Source organism: Salmo salar, chromosome 03 (assembly GCF_965601325.2).
Source record: "Salmo salar chromosome 03, fSalSal1, whole genome shotgun sequence".
NCBI classification, from domain to species: domain Eukaryota; kingdom Metazoa; phylum Chordata; class Actinopteri; order Salmoniformes; family Salmonidae; genus Salmo; species Salmo salar.
The window spans coordinates 51,020,887-51,046,384 of NC_138293.1; the positions used below are offsets into that span (position 1 = coordinate 51,020,887).

The 25,498-nt window shown below is 40.2% G+C and overlaps 1 protein-coding gene across 2 annotated transcripts; it reads left to right on the plus strand.

The window, feature by feature from the left end:
* On the plus strand, positions 1 to 24,724 carry LOC106600641 (sideroflexin-5). 2 transcript variants are annotated; one of them, XM_014192143.3, is made up of 14 exons: positions 1 to 172; positions 14,241 to 14,309; positions 14,691 to 14,768; positions 14,960 to 14,986; positions 16,621 to 16,675; positions 16,772 to 16,797; positions 17,057 to 17,083; positions 17,220 to 17,276; positions 17,724 to 17,789; positions 18,093 to 18,183; positions 19,070 to 19,185; positions 21,768 to 21,853; positions 22,156 to 22,273; positions 22,477 to 24,724. In XM_014192143.3, the coding sequence occupies exons 1-14, from the start codon at positions 116 to 118 to the stop codon at positions 22,552 to 22,554; spliced, it is 951 nt and encodes a 316-aa protein (XP_014047618.3). In that variant the 5' UTR covers positions 1 to 115; the 3' UTR covers positions 22,555 to 24,724. The 2 variants fall into 2 exon arrangements, with proteins under 2 accessions (XP_014047618.3, XP_014047617.3); XM_014192142.3 differs by having other exon boundaries at positions 2 to 172; positions 17,030 to 17,083.
* Positions 24,725 to 25,498: the final 774 nt, after the last annotated feature.

Genomic DNA, 25,498 nt, shown 5'->3' on the forward strand with positions numbered 1-25,498 from the left:
CCCAAGTAACATTGCGATTAATTGCTTCTCTAGTTTCACTGGAGTATAGCTAGTTCACTACTTAAAAATCCCGTTTCATGATTGACTTTATTTCAACAAATACTTATCCGTTCTCATGGCGGAATCTGCAGCCTGTCCTGCATTCCAGCTTGGAAGACCTCGATATGATCAGGTAAAGCATATTTTTGGACTTTTTTGTATCATTAATCCCATTGTTTGGTATCTCTAAGAGTGCAAAAAAAAAACACTTATAGATCCGACCTCTGCCTGCGATCATCACATCATTATGCTCGCTGCATGTGACTTTGTAGCGAAAGTTGCCTCTGATGTCCGCTCGATACATGTTTGTAAAATCTTTGTAGTGCAATCCTCTTTATGTTCTGTGCAAATGCAAGAAAGTATCCTACTTTCTTGAAATTAACAAGTAGCGAAAACGAGGGGTGGGGATGTGTTTCGGAGATGATAGCAGGGTTGGCCTCCCCACTGTAGCTAAATGCTGAGGCTACAATACTTTGCGAACATCCTATGGTCCTAATAATGGATCCAAACTTTTTGCATGCCTGATCTGTAAATCAGCATTAGTCTTACTTAAAGGAAAATTGCTAAAATGTTTTTTTAAAAATTCAGGTTCTTTATTACACTTGAGTAGACTGCACTGAATAGGCATATAGAACAGCCTAAATATAATTGAATAGCTTTATTATTACTTGTGACATCCGGATTATTTTTGCGCCTTTTTATCTCTCGGGACAATCTGAAACTTTCATGAGGGATAAAAAAGTGACAAGTAAGAATTTATGTAAACCTCATAATTTTGTTTAAAAAAAATGTGTTCCTTCCAACTAGTGATGCACCGATATGACATTTTTGGCCAATACCGATATCAGTTATTTTCCTTGCCAAATAAAACGATACCGATGAAGCGAACTGATATTAAAAAATGTTGTGGCCTTTTAGGTATTCTAGTACAGTTTAAATAGTTAACACACACACACGGACACATCAGTCTAAGGCACTGCATCTCAGTGCAAGAGACGTCACTACAGTCCCTGGTTCGAATCCAGGCTGTATCACATCCGGCCGTGATTGGGAGTCCCATAGGGCGGCGCACAATTGGCCCAGCGTCGTCCGGGATTGGCCGGGGTAGGCCATCATTGTAAATAAGAATTTGTTCTTAACCAACTTGCCTAGTTTAAATAAAGGTTACACACACACACACACACCACACTGACCAAAAAGTTATTTTGTTGGCATTTATGTATATGTCCCCATTACCAGTAAAACATAATCAAAACCATTTTTTTTCACTTTCTGTGCTGTTTCGTTGATCAGTTGTTCAGTCATTTCATTCTCAACCATGATTTCTATGGAACGGCGTTTGGGTCTTTGCGTGTCAAAAAATATACTATTTAACACTATTTGACGTGTCAAATAAGCTTGTTGACCAATCAGGACCTGAATATGACTGCACGTCACATAATTTAACGCGTTCATACATTTTTTTACGTAGTTATTACACATTGATTACACTATCACTCGTATTTCATATGTCATAACGATTCATGCTATGATGCTGGTAAAGTTGTGTCGTGCACCTACAGTGCTGGTCATAAAATAAAAGCTTACTAGCTCATGGATGCAAACAATGTTCTTCCCCATGTTCTTTTTATTTATTAATTTTTTTATAATTCAGTTCTTATTTGATTAATGGTCGGACCCATCTATGTGAAGCTAGCCACAATAAGGATTAGCCACAATAGTGGACTTTGAGCTTAGCCTTCAAAATAAAAGTATGGCATAATTTTACTATTTGTATTTATTTGCATAACTGTCAATGATATACTTTTATTTAGAAGGAAAACCGCAAATTCCATTTTACATTACATTTACGTCATTTAGCAGATGCTCTTATCCAGAGCGACTTACAAATTGGTGCATTCACCTTATGATATCCAGTGGAACAGAGCAGCGAACAGTTTTGACTGGGCTGAGCGGGAACTGTGCTTCTGCAGAGGTAGGGAGGCGAGCAGGCCAGAGGTGGATGAACGCAGTGCCCTTCTTTGGGTGTAGGGACTGATCAGAGCCTGAAGGTACGGAGGTGCCGTTCCCCTCACAGCTCCGTAGGCAAGCACCATGGTCTTGTAGCAGATGCGAGCTTCAACTGGAAGCCAGTGGAGTGTGCGGAGGAGCGGGGTGACATGAGAGAACTTGGGAAGGTTGAACACCAGACGGGCTGCGGTATTCTGGATGAGTTGTAGGGGTTTAATGGCACAGGCAGGGAGCCCTGCCAGCAGCGAGTTGCAGTAATCCAGACGGGAGATGACAAGTGCCTGGATTAGGACCTGCGCTGCTTCCTGTGTAAGGCAGGGTCGTACTCTGCGAATGTTGTAGAGCATGAACCTACAGGATCGGGTCACCGCCTTGATGTTAGCGGAGAACGACAGGGTGTTGTCCAGGGTCACGCCAAGGCTCTTAGCACTCTGGGAGGAGGACACAATGGAATTGTCAACCGTGATGGCGAGATCATGGAACGGGCAGTCCTTCCCCGGGAGGAAGAGCAGCTCCATCTTGCCAAGGTTCAGCTTGAGGTGGTGATCCGTCATCCACACTGATATGTCTGCCAGACATGCAGAGATGTGATTCGCCACCTGGTTATCAGAAGGGGGAAAGGAGAAGATTAATTGTGTGTCGTCTGCGTAGCAATGATAGGAGAGAGCACGTGAGGATATGACAGAGCCAAGTGACTTCGTGTATAGCGAGAATAGGAGAGGGCCTAGAACTGAGCCCTGGGGGACACGAGTGGTGAGAGCACGTGGTGCGGAGACGGATTCTCGCCACGCCACCTGGTAGGAGCGACCTGTCAGGTAGGACGCAATCCAAGAGTGAGCCGCGCCGGAGATGCCCAACTCGGAGAGGGTGGAGAGGAGGATCTGATGGTTCACAGTATCAAAGGCAGCAGATAGGTCTAGAAGGAGGAGAGCAGAGGAGAGAGAGTTAGCTTTAGCAGTGCGGAGAGCCTCCGTGACACAGAGAAGAGCAGTCACAGTTGAATGACCAGTCTTGAAACCTGACTGATTTGGATCAAGAAGGTCATTCTGAGAGAGATAGCAAGAGAGCTGGCCAAGGACGGCACGTTCAAGAGTTTTGGAGAGAAAAGAAAGAAGGGATACTGGTCTGTAGTTGTTGACATCGGAGGGATCGAGTGTGGGTTTTTTGAGAAGGGGTGCAACTCTCTCTCTCTTGAAGACGGAAGGGACGTAGCCAGCGGTCAAGGATGAGTTGATGAGCGAGGTGAGGTAGGGGAGAAGGTCTCCGGAAATGGTCTGGAGAAGAGAGGAGGGGATAGGGTCAAGCGGGCAGGTTGTTGGGCGGCCGGCCGTCACAAGTCACAAGAATTCATCTGGAGAGAGAGGGGAGAAAGAGGTCAAAGCATAGGGTAGGGCAATGTGAGCAGGACCAGCGGTGTCGTTTGACTTAACAAACGAGGATCGGATGTCGTCAACCTTCTTTTCAAAATGGTTGACGAAGTCATCCGCAGAGAGGGAGGAGGAGGGGGGGGAGGGGAGGAGGACTCAGGAGGGAGGAGAAGGTGGCAAAGAGCTTCCTAGGGTTAGAGGCAGATGCTTGGAATTTAGAGTGGTAGAAAGTGGCTTTAGCAGCAGAAACGGAGGAAGAAAATATAGAGAGGAGGGAGTGAAAAGATGCCAGGTCCTGCAGGGAGGCTAGTTTTCCTCCATTTCCGCTCGGCTGCCCGGAGCCCTGTTCTGTGAACTCGCAATGAGTCGTCAAGCCACGGAGCAGGAGGGGAGGGCCGAGCCTGCTGGGAAGATAGGGGACATAGAGAGTCAAAGGATGCAGAAAGGGAGGAGAGGAGGGTTGAGGAAGCAGAATCAGGAGATTGGTTGGAGAAGGATTGAGCAGAGGGAAGAGATGATAGGATGGAAGAGGAGAGAACAGGGATAGACAGACACATAGTTGACAGGCTACAGGAGAGGCTACGCTAATGCAAAGGAGCTTGGAATGAAAATTAACTAAACAACTGGGGAAGTGAGAGAGCAGGGCCTCCCTCACTAACCATTCACTGAAACACTCAAATATAACTTTTCCAACTTCCACTTTAGAAATGATAATTGATGTAAACTACATTGGTTCAATGTTTCCACTATTGTGCCTAATCCTTTTTGTGGCTAGCTTCACAACACATGACATGGTCCGGTCACGCCTCATTAGCCAGACGAAGCTGGCTGGCTGCATATAACGTTAGCTTTGGGCAACAGGGTTAAGTATTGATAGCTAGCTATTTATTTTCATGAACTGAAGTTCAATTTCAATTGGCGAACAACAGGTGGCAACCTAGCTAATACTTACTCACAAGGATTCCTAAAACATTGCTAAAAATAATGAAAATGATTGCAGTTTTTACTGGTCATTGTTTTCAGGCTGGTTGTATAGGTAGGTACCAAGCTAAAGCTAGCTACCTCAGAAGTTGCGGTCGAACAAATGATGCTTTATTACCAACGCGGTATTGTAAACACATCGTTCGTGGCCGGTGTTCGCTTGTTTGCAGACTTTTTTGTACAGCTTTGCCAGTGCTATTGTATCTTTTTTGACACGCAAAGAACCAAACGGCGGTCCATAGTGTGTATGTCGTGAAGCTAATAGCAGTGATGCTCTTACCATCTAACTCCGGTAGGGCAACATCTGAAAAACCGGTTTCTGGGACCAATCAGAACGGTTAGAATGTGTTAGCGTTCTAGAAATCGTCAGGGAGGTATTCAGGTCATAAGAAGGAATTCCCCTTGACTACTCCCCCAAATTGGAGAAAGCAAACATTCTTTCCCATTGACCCTGCATTGTAAAAGAGCCAACTTCTCTGTTGATTTTTTGTTACACAGAAATAACAAAACATACCGAAAAGCTGCTGTGTTGTTCAATGTAACCAGGTCAAAAATCCCGACCTATGGTTCACAATGCTCCCACATAGGGAAATAGAGCCTGTGAGAAGAGCCCTGTGGCTTCAGGCTATTCTGCATGGGAAATGTGGGGACCCGGTGTCCAATTAGGCTACACGTAGCCAATGGGGTAACCACAGGTTGTTTTCCCCATAGGCGGCAGGACCGCGACGTTCTATCTAACACCGACTGGGACTATCCAGACTCATTGCGAAGAAGAAACTATCCTCCATGGGTGTGGCGTAGTGTTCGGCCGGAGCAAGGAGTTTTGATATCCAGGCAAACATCAGATAGTTCAGCTCCTAAGAATCTGGGTCATCCCGTTGCAATGTGTGCAAGATTAATGGTCTGTCTACCCTTAGACAGACTATGCCCTTCCCTGGACCACCCATAGCTGCGCCCCTGCCCAGTCATGTGAAATCCATAGATTAGGCCCTAATTAATTTATTTCAATTGACTGATTTACTTATTTGCAGTTGTTGCGTTTAGATTTATGTTCAGTATATTTCGAGGTTGGACGTTAGCACGTTGCACGTACCACTAATATTGGCCGATTTCCGATATGCTCACCCGATATATTGTGCATCCCTAGTCTGAATACTTTCCGAATGCACTGTATGTGAGAATGCTGTTTATTGACTACAGTTCAGCATTCAACACTATTGTGATCTCCAAGCTGTACCCTTTGTTCACCCACAACTGAGTGGTTTTGAATGACACAACTCCATCAAGTTTGCTGACCACACCATGGTTGTAGGCCTGATAACCAATAACAATGAGTCAGCCTATAGGTATGTGAACTGGCATTGTGGTGCCAGGACAACAACCTCTCCCTCAACTTCAGCAAAATCAAGGAGTTGATTGTTGACTTCAGGAAGCAGAGGAGGTAACATGCCCCGATCCACATCAACGGGACTGCAGTAGAGGGAGTCAGCAGTTTAAAGTTCCTTGGCGTCCACCTCACGAGGACTTGACATGGACCAACAACACCACCACTCTTGTCAAGAGGGTGCAACTGCGTCTCTACATCCAGCTGAAGAAAATCGGCATGCTACCCAGTCCTCTCCAAATACTACCTCTTCAAAATCGAGAGGGTCCTGACCAGTTGCATCACGGCCTGATACGGGAATTGCTCTATCCACAACCACATGGCCCTCCAGTGGGTGGTGAAGACATCTGTGTACATCACTGGGACCGTGCTCCCACCCATCCAGGACATCTACTCGAAAAGGTGCCTGAGAAAGGCCTGCAGCATCAAGGACCCACACACCCCAGCCATGAGCTATTCACTCCCTTACCATTGGGCAGACAGTATCGGCCCATGAGGTCTGATGCCAACATGCTCAGAGACAGTTTCCATCTACAAGCAACTAGAATGACCACTTGCACTGACTCTCCTCACCTCAGCACCAGGGTTGGGGTGTAACGGATTACAAAAAAACTAACTGCAATTCATTACCAGCTAAAATATTGTAATCAGATTACAGATATTTTTGAAAAACTAGATTATTACTTCTAGGATAACTTTTCAATTCAGAATTATTTTGAGGACACCATTCTGTTTTCTCAATGACATTCCAATCAGCATTTAAAAAAAGGCACATGTTTTAAGTTTGTTCTGCCTGAGTGAGTCTGACCACAAATCAGAGACCACTATGACGACGCACCAAATGCGTTTGATGGATTGCGGGAAAAGAGAAGGAATAGGCTTTTGTAGGCTACAGTCCAAGCTTTTGTATTCCAATGGTGTGACTGCTGTCAGCATCCAAAGATAATCCTACTTGAATAAACGTTTGGAGATAAGGGCTACAGCTGTGGTACGTAACCAACGGACGGACGATACTGATATCTCTTATTATTGATATCTAGACTACATAGCACATTGATGTGAATCACACTGCTGCTCTCATTGATTTGCGCCTTACGGATTGTGGTTGTTGTGGATTGCTGTTCACAAATGTATGTGTATTTTAACCCAATAATGGTTGAATTGAAGAAGTTTAAGCTGCCTATCAACCCTTGTTTTTGCGACGAGGGGTATATTTATTAGAGAAACCATTTACAGTTTAAGAATCACACGGAAGCAAGAAGAGAAACAATAATTTCTATTGAACAAATTCAGGTAGGTCCCTCCCTGTTTCATTCTGTTTGCTTCTGTTTAAGAAACATTTTGCATCAGAATCAGAGTAATGAATATGCCTCCGGTGGACACCCAGTAAAAAATACGCTGTTGCAACAGCTGCATAGTCCGGATGCCAGGCTATGTAATGAAAGTTTGAGTTCCATACTGTCAAAAACACGTTTAATTTAAGAAGACCAGGAGTGGGGCTTTTATTTTCTTCATGGAAAATTACCATCTTGTTTTTCACGCGCAAATAGCACTTTTTCGGTAGTGTTTAAAGCATGCCATTCTGAGAGCAGCATTTATTTTCCAATCAGTCCTCCATGATAAAGGCAGAACTGAGCGATTTCTGTTAGTTGGGCCAGCTGCAAAGTCAAAATAAGATATATTGTAAAAGTATTTTTGGTATTAATTTAAGGTTATAGTTAGGCATTAGGGTTAGCAGTGTGGTTAAGGTTAGGTTTAAAATCAAATTGTATGACTTTGTGTCTGTGCCAGCTACTAACCTGAGCCTCTTAACCTCTCTGGGCTAGGTGGGCTTGCGTCCCACCTACTCAACAGCCAGTTGAATCCTGTGGCGCGTTATTCAAATCCTTAGATATGCTATTACTTCAATTTTTCAAAAATATGACTATTTTACACCATTTTAAAGACAAGACTCTCGTTAATCTAACCACACTGTCCGATTTCAAAAAGGCTTTACAACGAAAGCAAAACATTAGATTATGTCAGCAGAGTACCGAGCCAGAAATAATCAGACACCCATTTTTCAAGCTAGCATATAATGTCACATAAACCCAAACCACAGCTAAATGTAGCACTAACCTTTGATGATCTTCATCAGATGACAACCCTAGGACATTATGTTATACAATACATGCATGTTTTGTTCAATCAAGTTCATATTTATATCAAAAACCAGCTTTTTACATTAGCATGTGACTAGCATGTGACTAGCATTCCCACCGAACACTGCCGGTGAATTTACTAAATTACTCACGATAAACGTTCACAAAAAGCATAACAATTATTTTAAGAATTATAGATACAGAACTCCTCTATGCACTCGATATGTCCGATTTTAAAATAGCTTTTCGGTGAAAGCACATTTTGCAATATTCTCAGTAGATAGCCCGGCATCACAGGGCTAGCTATTTAGACACCCAGCAGGTTTAGCACTCATCAAAGTCAGATTTACTATAAGAAAAATGTTCTTACCTTTGTTGTCTTCGTCAGAATGCACTCCCAGGACTTCTACTTCAATAACAAATGTTGGTTTGGTCCAAAATAATCCATCGTTATATCCAAACAGCGGCGTTTTGTTTGTGCGTTCTAGACACTATCCTAAAGGCTAAATAAGGGTGACGAGCATGGCGCAATTCGTGACAAAAGAATTCTAAATATTCCATTACCGTACTTCGAAGCATGTCAACCGCTGTTTAAAATCAATTTTTATGCCATTTTTCTCATAAAAAAGTGATAATATTCCGACCGGGAATCTGCGTTTAGATAAACAGACAAAGGAAAAGAAACCATTCGGTCGAAGCGGGCACGCGCCTAAGCCCATAGTACTCTGAGTGGCCACTTGCCAAAAGCGATAAAGTGTTTCAGCCAGAGCCTGCCTCGATATCGTTCAACGTTTTCCCGGGCTCTGAGACCCTATAGACGACGTAGGAAGTGTCACGTTATTGCACAGATCCTGAGTCTTCAATAAAAAGAGCCAAGATGAAACACTACTTCTCAGACAGGCCACTTCCTGCTTGAAATCTTCTCAGGTTTTGGCCTGCCATAGGAGTTCTGTTATACTCACAGACACCATTCAAACAGTTTTAGAAACTTTAGGGTGTTTTCTATCCAAAGCCAATAATTATATGCATATTCTAGTTACTGGGCAGGAGTAGTAACCAGATTAAATCGGGTACGCTTTTTTATCCAGCCGTGCAAATACTGCCTCCTATCCCCAACAGGTTAAGGGGAAAGTGATCTGAAAGTAATCAGATTACAGTACTGAGTTTGGGTAATCCTAAAGTTATTACTGATTACAGTTTTGGACAGGTAATTAATAACTGTAGAAGATTACATTTTTAGAAAGTAACCTTCCCAACCCTGCTTAGCACAAACACACACACATTCATGCAACACTAGTGCGATTAACCAAAATGTCAATTCGTTTTTTTCTGAGGTCAATGGACAGCTTCTCTAGAGATATATCAGATCAAACCAGAACTGTGTGATGTAGTAGGGAGTTGTAGATTCCAATAGGCCAATATTCTACATAGTTTTGCACAGAAAATGTGGTAATTAATTACAATGACCATAATCCATTGCGCGTCTACTTGTCCGTTCTGTGTTTCTTTTATGCCTGCTATGTAAAAGAGACAGAATGCGTGATCGAGAGGGATTGACACAGGTATAATAAGAGGGTAGAGAGTATTTGCTTCATGAAGTATCTTTACCTGAAAATACATTATCTAAGTGATTAATAGATGGTATTCAGCAGTCATAAAAGTACGCCTTATATATATTGAAGAACTACTAAAATTGTGATTTTTGTCAGACAGCATAGCTAGCAGCTCTATAGAGATGATGACTTGGAATGAAATAATAAAGTCATCAAATATAACAAATGTAATATACACATTTTAAATATTTTAAAGTAATGTGAATAAATTAGACTGGAGTTAATAAGTGATAAGCAGTAATGGGCCGTCACTACCATCATGGGACTTATATTAGTGCATAGTGCATTTAATGTTGAGAAAAAAAACATCGAAATCGAAAACCGTGATTATTTTTAAATAATCCAACCAACACCGAATCGACCTCAAAAAACACCAATCGCTCAGCACTATGACACACACACACACACAATCCCCCTTCCCCAAAACATGTGTAAATATTGGACAAAATTGTGCCTTCCTGTATTATACTTATGCTAAAATATTTATTCTACTGAGCCATTACTTTGTTTTCTTATTGTTGTATTGTCGGGAAGGAACCTTCAAGTATGAATTCCGTAGGACGATGTATACCATGTGTATCCCATACATAAGACTAATGAACTTGATACTTGAAAGATAGTCATTTACTTGGGCTATTGCATGGCTCCAAGTAGTCTCTTCTCACAGCTCCAAGAGGCTTAAGTCTATTTAAACCTCCATTTCGCAACCTCTGATGCAATTGCAAAACAAAAATAATTTTGTTCATGTGAAACATTGAATCATCCTGCAATAGCAATTTTGATTTTTATCATTACAAGCATCCAGTCATATGTCAAACGCGGCATTTATCAATGGGTGATGGAAGGTTTCATTGTTTCACGAATAGAGCATCCGTCCATATTTTGTGGGCCAAAAATCTTCAGTACAGGTTGGCTTACAGTAAAAAAGGCATATTCAGTAACATTTTCAGTTCGTTGCATCATACCAGTTAAAATTAGGCCAGGTCTTGAATCTCACTGACTCCTTTTGCTGCTGCCCGTGATACATCTCTGCTAGCTGTGTGTTGTGTATTCTCTGGAGAACTGAAGCACATGCATAATTAAAGCAGTCTTCTCACATGCAGCCTGTGCTCTTCTCCCAAACAAAACTGGAGCTACAGCAGCACTGCAGATGTAGGAACTTAATTTGAGCCAGTTTGCTACAGCAGTAAAACAATCCTGCAGCAACAGGAAATTTGAATTATTTTGTGGGCTATAATTAATGGACAGTTTTGTCGGGATTGATACATTTTTCGTAAGGTAAAATTAAGTCTGAAATTTCAAAGTGTAAATTGCTAACTTCAGAAGCCTTTTTCATCCTCAAATACACTACAACTATCTGTACAGATGGGCTGTGAAGACATTTATATATGGGCTGTGAGGACACTGAATAACAAAAGCATACATAGATTTACAGAACGGTAGCTACTGCATTCTTCATAATTACATGTCATTAGAGGTGGAGGAGAGTGTTTTCAATTAAAACTGAATGTAGGAAAGATAATGAAGATGGAGGGATGAGCTCTCCTGTCTTGCCTTTCGTGTCCTGCCTTTCATAAGTGATACATGGCTTGAAGGCATTTGATTGAAGCTGCCATGTTTCAGTCCATCTGGTTTGCCAAATTGAATCTTGGCATGCACTGCCATCAGGCTTTTTCAAACTGTTGGCACACAATGTACGGCCGGGCCCATGTAGTAAGGGGAAGGGAAAAACAAAATGTTTCACCACCAAGTTTAGTTTAGTTCATTAGGATCCCCATTAGCTACTGCACATGCAGCAGCTACTCTTCCTGGGGCCCACATAAACATACAAATACAATACACAGAACAGTTAGACAAGGATTTTTATATATACAGTGGCAAGAAAAAGTATGTGAACCCTTTGGAATTACCTGGACTTCTGCGTAATCTGTGAATCATTTTGTTATTCAGTGTCCTCACAGCCCATATATAAATGTCTTCACAGCCCATGTGTACAGATGTAGGATCTTAATTTGATCACCCTGTTGCTGGATAACTTGTAGTGTATTTGAGGATGAAAAAGGCTTCTGAAGTTAGTAATTTACACTTCGAAATTTCAGACTTGATTTTACCTTACGAAGAATGTATCAACCCCTACAAAAGGGTTCACATACTTTTTCTTGCCACTGTGTGTGTGTATATATATATGAAGGCTATTCCATGTGAGAAATTGCCAAGAAACTGAAATATGAAGGCATTTCCATGTGAGAAATTGCCAAGAAACTGAAGATCTCATACAACGCTGTATACTACTCCTTTCACAGAACAGCACAAACTGGCTCTAACCAGAATGGAAAGTGGAGTGGTTTGAGAAACAGACGCCTCACAAGTCCTCAACTGGCAGCTTCATTAAATAGTACCCGCAAAACACCAGTCTCAACATCAACAGTGAAGAGGCGACTCCGGGATGCTGGCCTTCTAGGCAGAGTTGCAAAGAAAAAGCCATATCTCAGACTGGCCAATGAAAAGAAAAGATTAAGAAGGGGAAAAAGAACACACACTGGACAGAGGAACTCTGCCAGTACGAGATCTTCAGTTTCTTGGCAATTTCTCACATGGAATAGCCTTCATTTCTCAGAACAAGAATAGACTGACGAGTTTCAGAAGAAAGTTCTTTGTTTCTGGCCATTTTGAGCCTGTAATCGAACCCACAAATGCTGATGCTCCAGATACTCAACTAGTCTAAAGAAGGCCAGTTTTATTGCTTCTTTAATCAGAACAACAGTTTTCAGATGTGCTAACATAATTGCAAAAGGGTTTTCTAATGATCAATTAGTCTTTTAAAATGATAAACTTGGATTAGCTAACACAACGTGCCTTTGGCACACAGGAGTGATGGTTGCTGATAATGGGCCTCTGTACGCCTATGTAGATATTCCATAAAAAATCTGCAGTTTCCAGCTACAATAGTCATTTACAACATTATTAACAATGTCTACACTGTATTTCTGATCAATTTGATGTTATTTTAATGGACATAAAATGTGCTTTTCTTTCAAAAACAAGGACATTTCTTTAAGTGACCCCAAACTTTTGAACGGTAGTGTATATCTCATTCTAAAAAGAAATATAAAATAAGAGCAAACCAGACTGCACCATTTTCTTGTTTTTATTTATTTACGCATAGCCAGGTTCATACTCGAACACTCAGACATAATTTGCAAAAAACGAAGCATTTGTGTTTATTGAGTCCACCAGATCAGAGGTAATAGGGATGACCTTGGATGTTCTCTTGATAAGTGCATGAATTTAACAATATTCCTGTCCTGCTAGCCATTCAAAATGTAACGAGTACTTTTGGGTGTCAGGGAAAATGTATGGAGTAAAATGTACATTATTTTCTTTAGGAATGTAGTGAAGTAAAAGATATCAAATATAAAAAGTACAGATACCCCAAAAAATGAATTAAATAGTATTTTTACTTAAGTACTTTACACCACTGAATAACAGTTATATATTGGAAAGATACCAAGAGACACTAGGCATGAATGTAACCAAGTAAGAAGGACTCTGCGATAGAGGGGTGACGAAAACATGCTCAAGTGCACTGTGTCTTAAGAGTCAACCCATACATCTGTTCTGTCTTACTTTGTATCCCTCAAATATTTTCAAGTAATTTAACTCTAAACAACAGTTAGCAGCTTAACCACTTTTCTTCAATCGACATCATTTGAAATTGAGACGTTGATTCATTATTTAAATGTTGATGTCACGACTTCCGCCGAAGTCGGTCCCTCTCCTTGTTCGGGCGGCGTTCGGCGGTCGACGTCACTGGCCTTCTAGCCATCGCCGATCCACTTTTCATTTTCCATTTGGTTTGTCTTTGTTTTACACACCTGGTTTAAATTCCCCACTTACTTGTTCATTATTTAAACCTCTGTTCCCCCATGGTTTTTTCTGAGTGATTGTTTGTATGTATACGGTCCGTTATTGTGGGCTAGTTTATTGTGTTGTATTTATTGATTCCTTGAGTAAATTATGTTCCTTACTCATTTCTGCTGTCCTGCGCCTGACTCCTCCACACCAGCTACACACAGGCCGATTACAGTTGAATTTGGGAACCACAAACAACACGTTATTAAAGATCATCTGCTTAATGACTATACGACTAAAATGTATTAAGGCATTCATAAAGTATTCATAAGCCCTACATAGCTTCACAAATCATTTGTAAGTAATATAATACTACGTAAAGGTTGATATAAATTGTCCTTACGTCTGCTGCTTTGGAAAATGTGGCATAACCTTTTTGTCACCCTTCACATAACATGTGATTTGCTTATGGAGGATTTCTGAGGCATCCATATTTGCCTTATGAAGGGTTTATGAAGGCTTCATTGAGCCTTAAAAGTTATATTTTGTTTAGAGTGGGACTGGATTATTGAAGATGTGCATAAGCAATTTAGTTACTATAGTTAATGGTATTCAATAAAGGAATGAATTGGGTGGTTTGAATTTTGTCCTGCGAGGTCCCACCCACTCTCCACCACTGATAACGTACATAGCCATTGAAGATGTTCTCTCCCTCATTCCCCTGATTTCCCCCTCATTCTGTCCCCCTCACGTACAAGTGTGCTACCTATTTACAGAGAGATGGGGTGTTAAGATTTGGTATTGCATTATGGCTAGTTCATCAACAATTAACTACTTGCTTTGTCTTTTCCAGAGTTCATTTTTTGGCCGGCTGAAACACTTTGTAGAGATCATTGACCCCAGCACACTCTTTGTGTCTGAGGTAAGGTACAGTTGAAAACATCAATCCATGTACTGTTTTACTACTTCAGCAATTGGTTTTTGTAAGAGACCGGATTTATATATGAGACTTGGGAACTGTGGCAACAGGAGAATACCGTCCAATACTTTAGATCTGGAATGAAATCAGATAACAGGGTCGGAAGGGGAACAGAAATTGGCCCACAAATTTCTCATACACCAGCCCATTTTTCCCTCAAAGGCCCCATTGTTAGCCCATTGTTAATTCTGCTCAAAATTATTTTGGGACAGGCCCACTTGGCTAAAGATGCCCTATTTCGTTGTATGAGATAACACATTAACTCGGAACCTAACTACCTATTATTAATTATCTTGTTGACTCAAATGACTCTTATCTCTCCAGAGACGATTGACAGAATGCATTAAGCTCCTGGATGAATTTAAACATGGAACACTACCACCTGGAGTTTCTGATCTACAGGTTAGCTTTTTGTTATCAGAAATTCCTTTGTCAGTGTTACAGAATATATACTTTTCCAAAATGTAATTTTATTTTAAGCATAATGTTTGACACTTGCAATATGTAGCTGTAACACACTCCATACATTCAGCTGCCCAACATTTCCCCTCACTGCTCTGAACTGACACAGCTGTTTTTATTTTACTATTTAGCTATGGGAAGCCCAAAAGGTCAAGCAGGTAAGTTGTGGCACACGTCTGTTTGTATAAAGCAGTCTGACCCCATGTACAGTTGAAGTCGGAAGTTTACATACACCTTAGCCAAATACATTTAAACTCAGTTTTTCACAATTCCTGACATTAAATCCTAGTAAAAATTCCCTGTCTTAGGTCAGCTAGGATCACCACTTTATTTTAAGAATGTGAAATGTCAGAATAATAGTAGAGAGAATGATTTATTTCAGCTTTTATTTATTTCATCACATTCCCAGTCGGTCAGAAGTTTACATACACTCAATTAGTATTTGGTAGCATTGCCTTTAAATTGTTTAACTTCGGTCAAACGTTTCAGGTAGCCTTCCACAAGCGTCCCACAATAAGTTGGGTGAATTTTGGCCCATTCCTCCTGACAGAGCTGGTGTAACGGAGTCAGGTTTGTAGGCCTCCTTGCTTGTACACGCTTTTTCAGTTCTGCCCAAACATTTTCTATTGGATTGAGGTCAGGGCTTTGTGATGGCCACTCCAATACCTTGACTTTGTTGTCCTTAAGCCATTTTGCCACAACTTTGAAAGTATGCTTGGGGTCATTGTCCATTTGGAAGACCCATTTGCTACCAAGCTTTAACTTTCTGGCTGATGTCTTGAGATGTTGCTTCAGGATATCCTCATAATTTTCCTACCTCATAATGCCATCTATTTTGTGAAGTGCACCAGTCCCTCCTGCAGCAAAGCACCCCCACAACATGATGCTGCCACCCCCGTGCTTCACGGTTGGGATGGTGTTCTTCGGCTTGCAAGCTTCCCCCTTTTTCCTCCAAACATAATGATGGTCATTATGGCCAAACAGTTCTATTTTTGTTTCATCAGACCAGAGAACATTTCTCCAAAAAGTACGATCTTTGTCCCCATATAGATACTTTTGTACCTGTTTCCTCCAGAATCTTCACAAGGTCCTTTGATGTTGTTCTGGGATTGATTTGCACTTTTTGCACCAAAGTACGTTCATCTCTAGGAGACAGAACGCGTCTCCTTCCTGAGTGGTATGACGGTGGCGTGGTCCCATGGTGCTTATACTTGCATACTATTGTTTGTACAGATGAATGTGGTACCTTCAGGTGTTTGGAAATTGATCCCAAGGATGAACCAGACTTGTGGAGGTCTACAATTTTTTTTCTGAGGTCTTGGCTGATTTCTTTTGATTTTCCCATGATGTCAAGCAAAGAGGCACTGAGTTTGAAGGTAGGCCTTGAAATACATCCACAGGTACACCTCCAATTGACTCAAATGATGTCAATTAGCCTATCAGAACCTTCTAATCATTTTCTGGAATTTTCCAAGCTGTTTAAAGGCACAGTCAACTTAGAGTATGTAAACTTCTGACCCACTGGAATTGTGATTAAGTGAAATAATCTGTCTGTAAACAATTGTTGGAAAAATTACTTGTCAAGCACAAAGTAGATGTCGTAACCGACTTGCCAAAACTATAGTTTGTTAACAAGAAATTTGTGGAGTGGTTGAAAAACGAGTTTTAATAACTCCAACCTAAGTGTATCTAAACTTCCGACTTCAAATGTATGCATTGCCATACATACGTTTTCCCTTTCCTCTTGGAAGCATGATGATGATGTCACACTCTTTCTCATATCTGAATGCAGGCCATCATTCATCCTGACACAGGAGAGAAGATTTTCATGCCTTTTCGAATGTCAGGTATGACTTTCAAGTGAAGATTTTCACCAGAGTGACTTTTATTTTGTTAATGCTGATTTTTACACTGATTTATATATATTTTTTGCATCTAAACAGGTTATGTCCCATTTGGAACACCAATTGTAAGTCTTATATGAAATTATTACTGTATTTCATATGTATCTATGGATACAATATTCAACTTTGTCCTGAAGTTGATTACTGTATGTAAATACGTGTAACATCTGGTATGGTCATTTGTTTAATAATACACTGTTGGTTGTACTGACTTTGGGTTAGAGGGAAGCAGCCATTCTGGAGACCTTGCAAGACTAGAACAGTTGCACTATTGTCTCCTTATCTGGCCTAATCTAGGTTGTGGGCCTTCTTCTTCCAAATCAGACTGTGGTATCCACCATTTTCTGGCAGGTAAAGACATGACAAGCAACCTTTTCAACATTAACGGTCCCATGTTGTTAATATCCACATTGGATACGCTCTCCTTCCCAGTGAGGTAAAGTGATGTAATTGAATTTCACTGTTTTTTTTTTTTTTCTCCTTTCAGTGGCTTAACCAGAGTCACAATGCCTGTGTCAACTACTCAAACCGCAATGCTACTAAGGTAGTGTATGAGAGGATCATTTATATTATTTATGGCTTGATTTTCAGAAAAGCTATTGAATTACAATTCTGTGTAAGTGTTTTTGGTCCACATACTGTGCTGCTCCATAGCAACTAGCACTGCATCTCCTGCATCTGGTACTGTAGATTTCCTTCCATTTAGCCATGGCTCATGTCCATTAGGCACCAAATAGAAGAAAATGGACTGAAACAGCGTGCAATAAGAAACACACATTTTTGTTTTCCGCTGCAAAACGTTTAGCTATGGTTTGCTCTAATTAACACCACCCAGATGTACAGTATAGAAAGTGTTTTGAACATATGACTGATGTCAAAGTGTACATTTTCCATTCACGGTTTTGGTATTCAAGAGAGTGATTTTAGCCAGTGTTAGTCTTACGTAAGAGGCTGTGAGATACTAAGTCATTCATGTTGTTGTTCATATTAGCCTACACCGTCATCCACGTTTCTTCAAGGTTACTTCGGAGCTGTGACCAGTGCTGTCTCCCTTGCGGTCAGTTGATGATTATTATACATTTATGCTTAGGAATATTCAGTTTCAGCGATTCTGTCCTGCCTATTTCTGCTATATGTAACGTTTTAAATGGGTTTAGAGCACAGGTGGCCAATAGCCTTAATTGGGGAGGACAGGCTCATAGTAATGGCTGAAACGGAATGGAATAGTATGGAACACATCAAATTCATGGTTTCCATGTGTTTGATACCATTCCATTCCAGCCATTATTATGAGCCGGCTTCCCCTCAGCAGCCTCCTGTGGTTTAGAGTGTATCCTAAAGTGTGTGCTGTGTTGTTTAGGTAGGACTGAATGTACTGATTCAGAAAGCCAACAGGTTGAGTCCAGCAACCCGAATGATAATACAGAGACTCATCCCTTTCCCAGCTGTGGGTAAGTATTCGTAAATATTTAAATAAAAACACATTAATATAGTATTAATGTGAACATCTAGACTTGATTTAAAATCAGTTTATCACAATGTAATATGAGCTACAGGTGCAAATTAATAGGCTGCACTGCGTTTACTTTTGGGTTCATATTCCGTCTGTCCTGTATGTAGGTTTCCTCCTTTTTATTAATAGAGCTTTGCTATAAATGCATCAATCACAGGGATAAATCACCTTTAACCAGAGCTGCAGATAAATTGGTGTCAGAGGAGGCAGAGTTTTGCTGCTGGTTTCTCCTCTATAAGCGTTGTATGGTTAGCATTGTGTAGCTAATAGCTATTCTCCTACTACATAGATCTCTGTTCAATATTGTCAAGGTTGTACTATAAGCTCTCCCCAGTTGTAAATGTGAAACCTATGTGCTTACTAAGGGCCTGTCTATAGACCTCACATGCTGAAGTGGAATACTCAAAACAAATCAAGATGAAATAGATGCATTGGCCCTGTTGGAATACTCTTAAATGCATCCTTCCTTCCTGCCATCCCTAAAGTAGTTGGCGGCAGATAGCCTAGCGGTTAGAGCGTCGGGTCAGTAACCGAAAAGTCGGTGGTTCAAAAAGAGGTGAAAAATCTGATGTGCCCGTGAGCAAGGCACTTAACCCTAATTTGCTCCAGGGGCGCCGTACTACTATGGCTGACCCTGTAAAAAAATAAACATTTCACTGCACCTATCCGACTATTCTAGTTGTCTAGTAGTGTCAGATTAGTGATTACTTCAAGAATGGGAGGAAGGAAAGATACGTTTTTAGAGTATTCAAATGTGTAGGTCTCAATCTCAGCTGAATGTCAGGCATTGCCACTGTCACAACCAGTATTCTCTGCTTACTCAGCCAGTGCCAACATTTGCAACGTGGGCCTCATGAGGCACAATGAGCTGTCGGAGGGCATCGACGTGCTGGACGAAAATGGGAACATATTGGGCTCCTCAAAGATTGCTGCCAAACATGTGAGTGGCTGGTCATCAGTGAGACCTCTCACACAAGCCTTTATAAAAAACACTGTTTCCTTCCTGGCCATAGAGAGAAAATGAATGGAGTCATTCCACTAGCTAGCTATCAAACATACTGTGCAGATACAGTGCCTTCAGAAAGTATGCATACCTCTTGACTTAGTCCACATTTTGTTGTGTTAAAGCCAGAAAAAAAGATGACTAAATCGGTCCGCTAATATACAGCATCAGTCAAAAGTTTGGACACACCTACTCATTCAAGGGTTTTTCTTTATTTGTACTATTTTCTACATTGTAGAATAATATTTATGGTAACAACAGCTCATAATATGGACTTGGTCTTTTACCAAATAGGGCTATCTTCTGTATACCAACCCTACCTTGTCACAACACAACTGATTGGCTGAAACGCATTAAGGCACACCTATTAATTGAAATGCATTCCAGGTTATGGGCCTGTCCTCCACAATCACCCGACCTCAACTCAATTGAGATGGTTTGGGATGAGTTGGACTGCAGAGAGAAGGAAAAGCAGCAAACAGGTGCTCAGCAAATGTAGGAACTCCTTCAAGACTATTGTAAAAGCATTCCTCATGAAGCTGGTTGAGAGAATGCCAAGAGTGTTCAAAGCTGTCTTCAAGACAAAGGGTGGCTATTTTGAAGAATCTCAAATATAAAATATATTTTGATTTGTTTAACACTTTATGCTTACTACATGATTCCGTATGTGTTATTTCATAGTTTTGATGTCTTCACTGTTATTCTACAATGTAGCAAATAGTTAAAATAAAGAAAAACCCTTGAATGAGTAGGTGTGTCCAAACTTTTGACTGGTACTGTATATTTTTATTAATATATTTTTTGAATTTAGATTTTTCAGCGGGTGCCCCTACTATGACAATATTTGTACATTATTCTTACAAAAATCTTTAAGCTCTGTCAAGTTGGTTGTTGATCATCGATAGACAGCCATTTTCAAGTCTTGCAAATAGATTTTCAAGACGATTTAAGTCAAGACTGTAACTAGGCCACTCAGGAACATTCAATATTGTCTTGGTAACCAACTCCATTGTATATTTGGCCTTGTGTTGTTGGTTATTGTCCTGCTGAAAGGTAAGTTTATCTCCAAGTGTTTGTTGGAAAGCAGACTGAAACAGGTTTTCCTCTAGGATTTCCCCTAGTTCTATTCCATTTATTTTTATTTAAAAAAAACTCCCTAGTCCTTACCGATGACAAGCATACCCATAACATGATGCAGCCACCAACAGGCTTTCAAATGTGAAGAGTGGTACTCAGTGATGTGTTGGATTTGCCCCAAACATAACACTTTGGATTCAGAACATAAAGTTAATTTCTTTGACACATTTTTTGCAGTTTTACTTTAGTGCCTTACTGCAAACAGGATGCATGTTTTTGGAATATTTTGTATTCTGTACAGGCTTCCTTCTTTTCACTCTGTCATTTAAGTTAGTATTGTGGAGTAACTACAATGTTGTTGATCCATCCTGTTTTCTCCTATCATGGCCATTAAACTGTAGCTGTTTTAAAGTCACCATTGACCTCATTGTGAAATCACTGAGCGGTTTCCTTCCTCTCCAGCAACTGAGTGAGGAAGGACACCTTTATCTTTGTAGTGACTGGGTATATTAATACACCATTCAAAGTGTAATTAATAACTTCACTGTGCTCAAAGGGATATTCAATGTCTGCTTTTTTATTTTGACCCATCTACCAATAGGTGCCCTTCTTTGTGAGGCATTGGAAAACCTCCCTGGTCTTTGTGGTTGAATCTGTGTTTAACATTCACTGCTCGACTGAGGGACCTTTAAAATTATCTGTATGTGTGGGGTACACAGATGAGGTAGTCATTCAAAAATCATGTTAAACACTATTATTGCACACAGAGTGAATCCATGCAACTTATGTGACTTGTTAAGCAAATATTTACTTATGAACTTATTTAGGCTTGCCATAACATTTCATTTCAGCTTTTCATTTTTAATTAATTAGTAAAAAATTCTGAAAACATAATTCCACTTTGACATTATTGGGTATTGTGTGTATGCCAGACAATTTAAATTCGGGCAGTAACACAAAATGTGTAAAAGTCAAGGTGTGTGAATACTTTCTGAAAGCACTGTATATCAGATTCATTGTTTAAGTATATTCAATCAGTATTTAGAATGAAAGATACCCTGACCAAGATGGCCATCCTGTAATCATGTCCATTCTAGTGTTCTATTTAGTTCTCTGTTCCTGCCAAATATTTTGTCTGCAAACTGTTGATATTTTATATTCTATGCAAAATGTGTATTTTTAATGTGTGGAGGATCAGTTTCTGAATAGTCTGTCTGTGACTGAAGTCAGTACAATTCTTCCTATGAGGTTCAATAAAGTAAGAACAGGTTTATTTAATAATTTTTTATTAGTCTAACATATTTATGTTTTTCCTCATATGTCCATATGCTGCATCCTTCAAACCTCATGGGGGGGGGGGGGGGGGGGGGGGGGGGATTTAATCCAACATATTGCAATATTTTTAATTGAAGCATGTGCACAATATTGTTCTTTCCCCCCAGGCAATTATGGAGACAGCCTTTACCAGAGTGGTCCTCCCGATGCCAATCTTTGTCCTTCCTCCCATCATTATGTCCTACCTAGAAAAGTATGTCATGCTTCTATATGGGTCAGAAATATTTAGTGTACTGCCTTGTCTAGTCCCTGCATTAATGTCAGAATAGTGTCAGTTGAGTTATGGTCATCCCAATACCTAAAGCCTGAAAAATAGGGTCCTGGATAGGACAATGTTTTCAACAGATGAACATTCTGTGGCATTTCATTTTTTGGAAGGGTGGAGGTTTTGACAATTACTATTGTAATCATGTGTAAGAAATGTTGTATTAGTGTTGAGATTGTACTCAATACAAATGCCAATATCAAATGTGTGCTTCCCTTCATGTCTGTTAGACTTCCATTGCTGCAGACGAATCGGAGGCTGTTGCTGCCCATCCACAGCCTGGTGTGTCTGGCTACCTTCAGCCTCTCCCTGCCCCTGGCCATCAGCCTATTCCCACAGATGTCTCAGGTACTACTGCTGCTGCTATCCCTGAAGGCTGGCTGGACAGCTGGAAGGAATTAACCTCACACACACTTCACTTGTCTCTCTTGTAATTAAGAACGAACAATAAAGGTTCTGGGTTTAGAGGTACTGTGAAGGGCTATTAGGTGTTGCAGGTGGTTGGTATGCATATTGTGTGCTTACATCTTTCTCTGGTTCAACTTCAACAGATAGAGGTGTCTCAGCTTGAGCCGGAGATTGCAATGGCAACCGATTGCAAGGTGGTGACCTACAATAAGGGACTGTGATGACTGGCCCTCGAGGAGAGAGAGAGGACAGGGCACTGAACAGCGGTGCAAATTAGCCTCCTTTTTGACTGGCTGTAACGGACACTCCAGGTCTCTCTCTGGTGTAGGGTGAAGTTGCCCCTAGACGCTGATCTTGGCTCAGTTTTGTAATTTCCCACTAATGGATTGGGGAGGGGAAGCTTATCCCAGATCTGAACCTAGGGGAAACTTCACCCTGGATCTCTGTCTCCCATAGCCTAACATGGTAACAGCTCCAGGCACTTTTTGCTGCATTAAAATAGTGTAGCATAAATAATGTACTGTCTTAATCAATGGTGTTAATACAACACATTCCATGGAATGTGAAAATTATGCAAATCAGTAAGGTTGAGGGAGGTTAACGGAACAATATCGTAGTAATATGTTATGATGGAACTTTATAATGTTATGCCCATACCAGCTATTTCGCAATTGGCCGTGCTGATCAACCCAATTGTTAAAAATTTTATGAGATGTTTTTATTGTTGACCCAAAGTTTTTTTTATTTTTTTTAAGTAAAAGATCAAATCTAAAATAGTTTTACAATCACATCAATCAGTGTTGAGTGATAGATCCTGATAGACTGTTACATACCCCTTGAGTTATTCCACATTGTTTTGTTACAGCCTGAATTCGAAATGGATTAGATAGATTTGTTTTCTCTCACTCATCTACACACAATACCCCATAATGACAAAGTGAAAACATGTTTTTAGAAATGTTTGCAACTTTATTGGAAATTAAATACAGAAATATCTCATTTACATAAGTATTCACACCCCTGAGTCAATACATGTTAGAATCACCATAGATTTTCAAGCCTAATTAAGTCAAAACTGGAAGTAGGCCACTCAGGAACATTCAATGTTGTCTTGGTAAGCAACTCCAGCATATATTTGGCCTTGTGTTTTAGGTTATTGACCTGCTAAAAGGTTGTTGATCCATCCTCCGTTTTCTCCTATCACAGCCATTAAACTCTGTAACTGTTTTCAAGACACCATTGGCCGGCCTCATGGTGTAATCCCTGAGCGAGCACCTTCCTCTCCGGCAACTGAGTTAGGAAGGACACCTGTATCTTTGTAGTGACTGGGTGTATTGATACACCATCCAAAGTGTAATTATTAAGTTCGCCATGCTCAAAGGAATATTCAATGTTTGCTTTGTTTCTTCTTTTTTTTTACCCATCTACCAATAGGTGCCCTTATTTTGAGGCATTGGAAAACCTCCCTGGTGTTTGAATCTGTATTTGAAATTCACTGCTCGGCTGAGGGACCTTACAATTATCTGTATTTGTGGGGTACAGAGAGGAGGTAGTCATTCAAAAATCATGTTAAACACTATTCTTGCATACAGAGTGAATCAATGCAACTTTATTATGTAACTTGTTTAGCAAATATTTTCTCCTAAACTTATTTAGGCTTGCCATAACAAAGGGGTTGAATACTTATTGACTCAAGACATTTCAGCTTTTCATTTTTTATGAATTTGTAAAGAATTCTAAAAACATTCCACATTGATGTTATGGGGTATTGTGTGTAGGCCAGTGACACAAAATGTGGAATAAGTCAAGGGGTGTGAATACTTTATGAAGTCACTGTATATCAAAAGATGGCCATCCTGTAATCATCTCCATTCTACTGTTCTATTTAATTCTGTGTTCATGGCAAAATATATTGTCTGTAAACAGACAATATATCAATTTAATCCATTTTAAATTCAGGCTGTAACATAACAAAATGTGGAAATAGTCTAGGGGTGTGAATACTTTATGAAAGCACTGTATAATGTGAAAGAGCAGGCTAGGCTACTCTGTAGGCTACTTGAGTCTGATGTAAAGATTACAAAGAGGGCCCTGTCCAGAAACAGCCCCTAGCCTCTACACCCTGTACCACAGGCTATGGTTGAATCCTGGTTCTCCACCCTCCTTCCTAGGTGTGCACCATCATGGATTTAAAATAATTGGATTGGTGTAAGCGTTGGCTGGAATAAGATTCCACCACTATGATGGGGAATGTGCAAGTGCACACTTGGGGAGAAGGGTGGAGAATCGGGATGCAGCCTAGGTCTGTTTCTTGACTAGGGCCATTCTAGGACTTTCTAGAGGAAGTTGGTTTGTGGACCATGGTTGCTTAATATAAAGTTTTCTATTCTACGTTTTAGATTTTTGTACATTCCTTTCCCGATGATAATTGTATGAGAAAGGGTACAATACAGTATTGACTGATTGAAGAAGTTATAACTGGTGCACAGTTATATTGCACAGTAAAATGTTTTTGTGTGTGTATATAACATTATTACCAGAATATATTGTACTAACCAATGTGTTATTCATTACCTCCTGCACATATTTAAAACTGGAATCCTTAGTTGCTACATCCATTTTTGGACTTATAACTTAATTATATATATCCATTAATTCTTGAAGAATATAACTTATAAATGCCTCATTAGTTTAGTTCAACTGTACCCCATCAGAACCCAAAATATAAGTCTGTTTTACTCCAATGTTTGTAATCAATGTAAATGTTAACAAATACTGTGTAGCCTCAACATGGTTAAAACTATAATTGTTATATCATGGATGGTCAGTCCTTGCATCAATAGCTCTGTCTATGAATTTGAAAGTGGTGACATTTTTCCAGACCCATCATCACTCAGCTTTTAACCAAATCAGAGGTAGGGTGACCGCTTTATTGTTTCAATTAAGGATTATATTCTATGTATTTTCTGCTACTCAAAATGTACTAAATGTTATCTATGATTCAATGGCATATCAAAATGTTTAGTAATATTATATAATATAAACTTTTATTTGTCTTCTGTCAAATGCATGTATCTGTGACAGTGAGCCATCTGCCTTTGCGTGACAATGAGGGTCAGCTTCTGCATAATTCATTCATTTATCAGGTGCTGTAAAATATTGGAA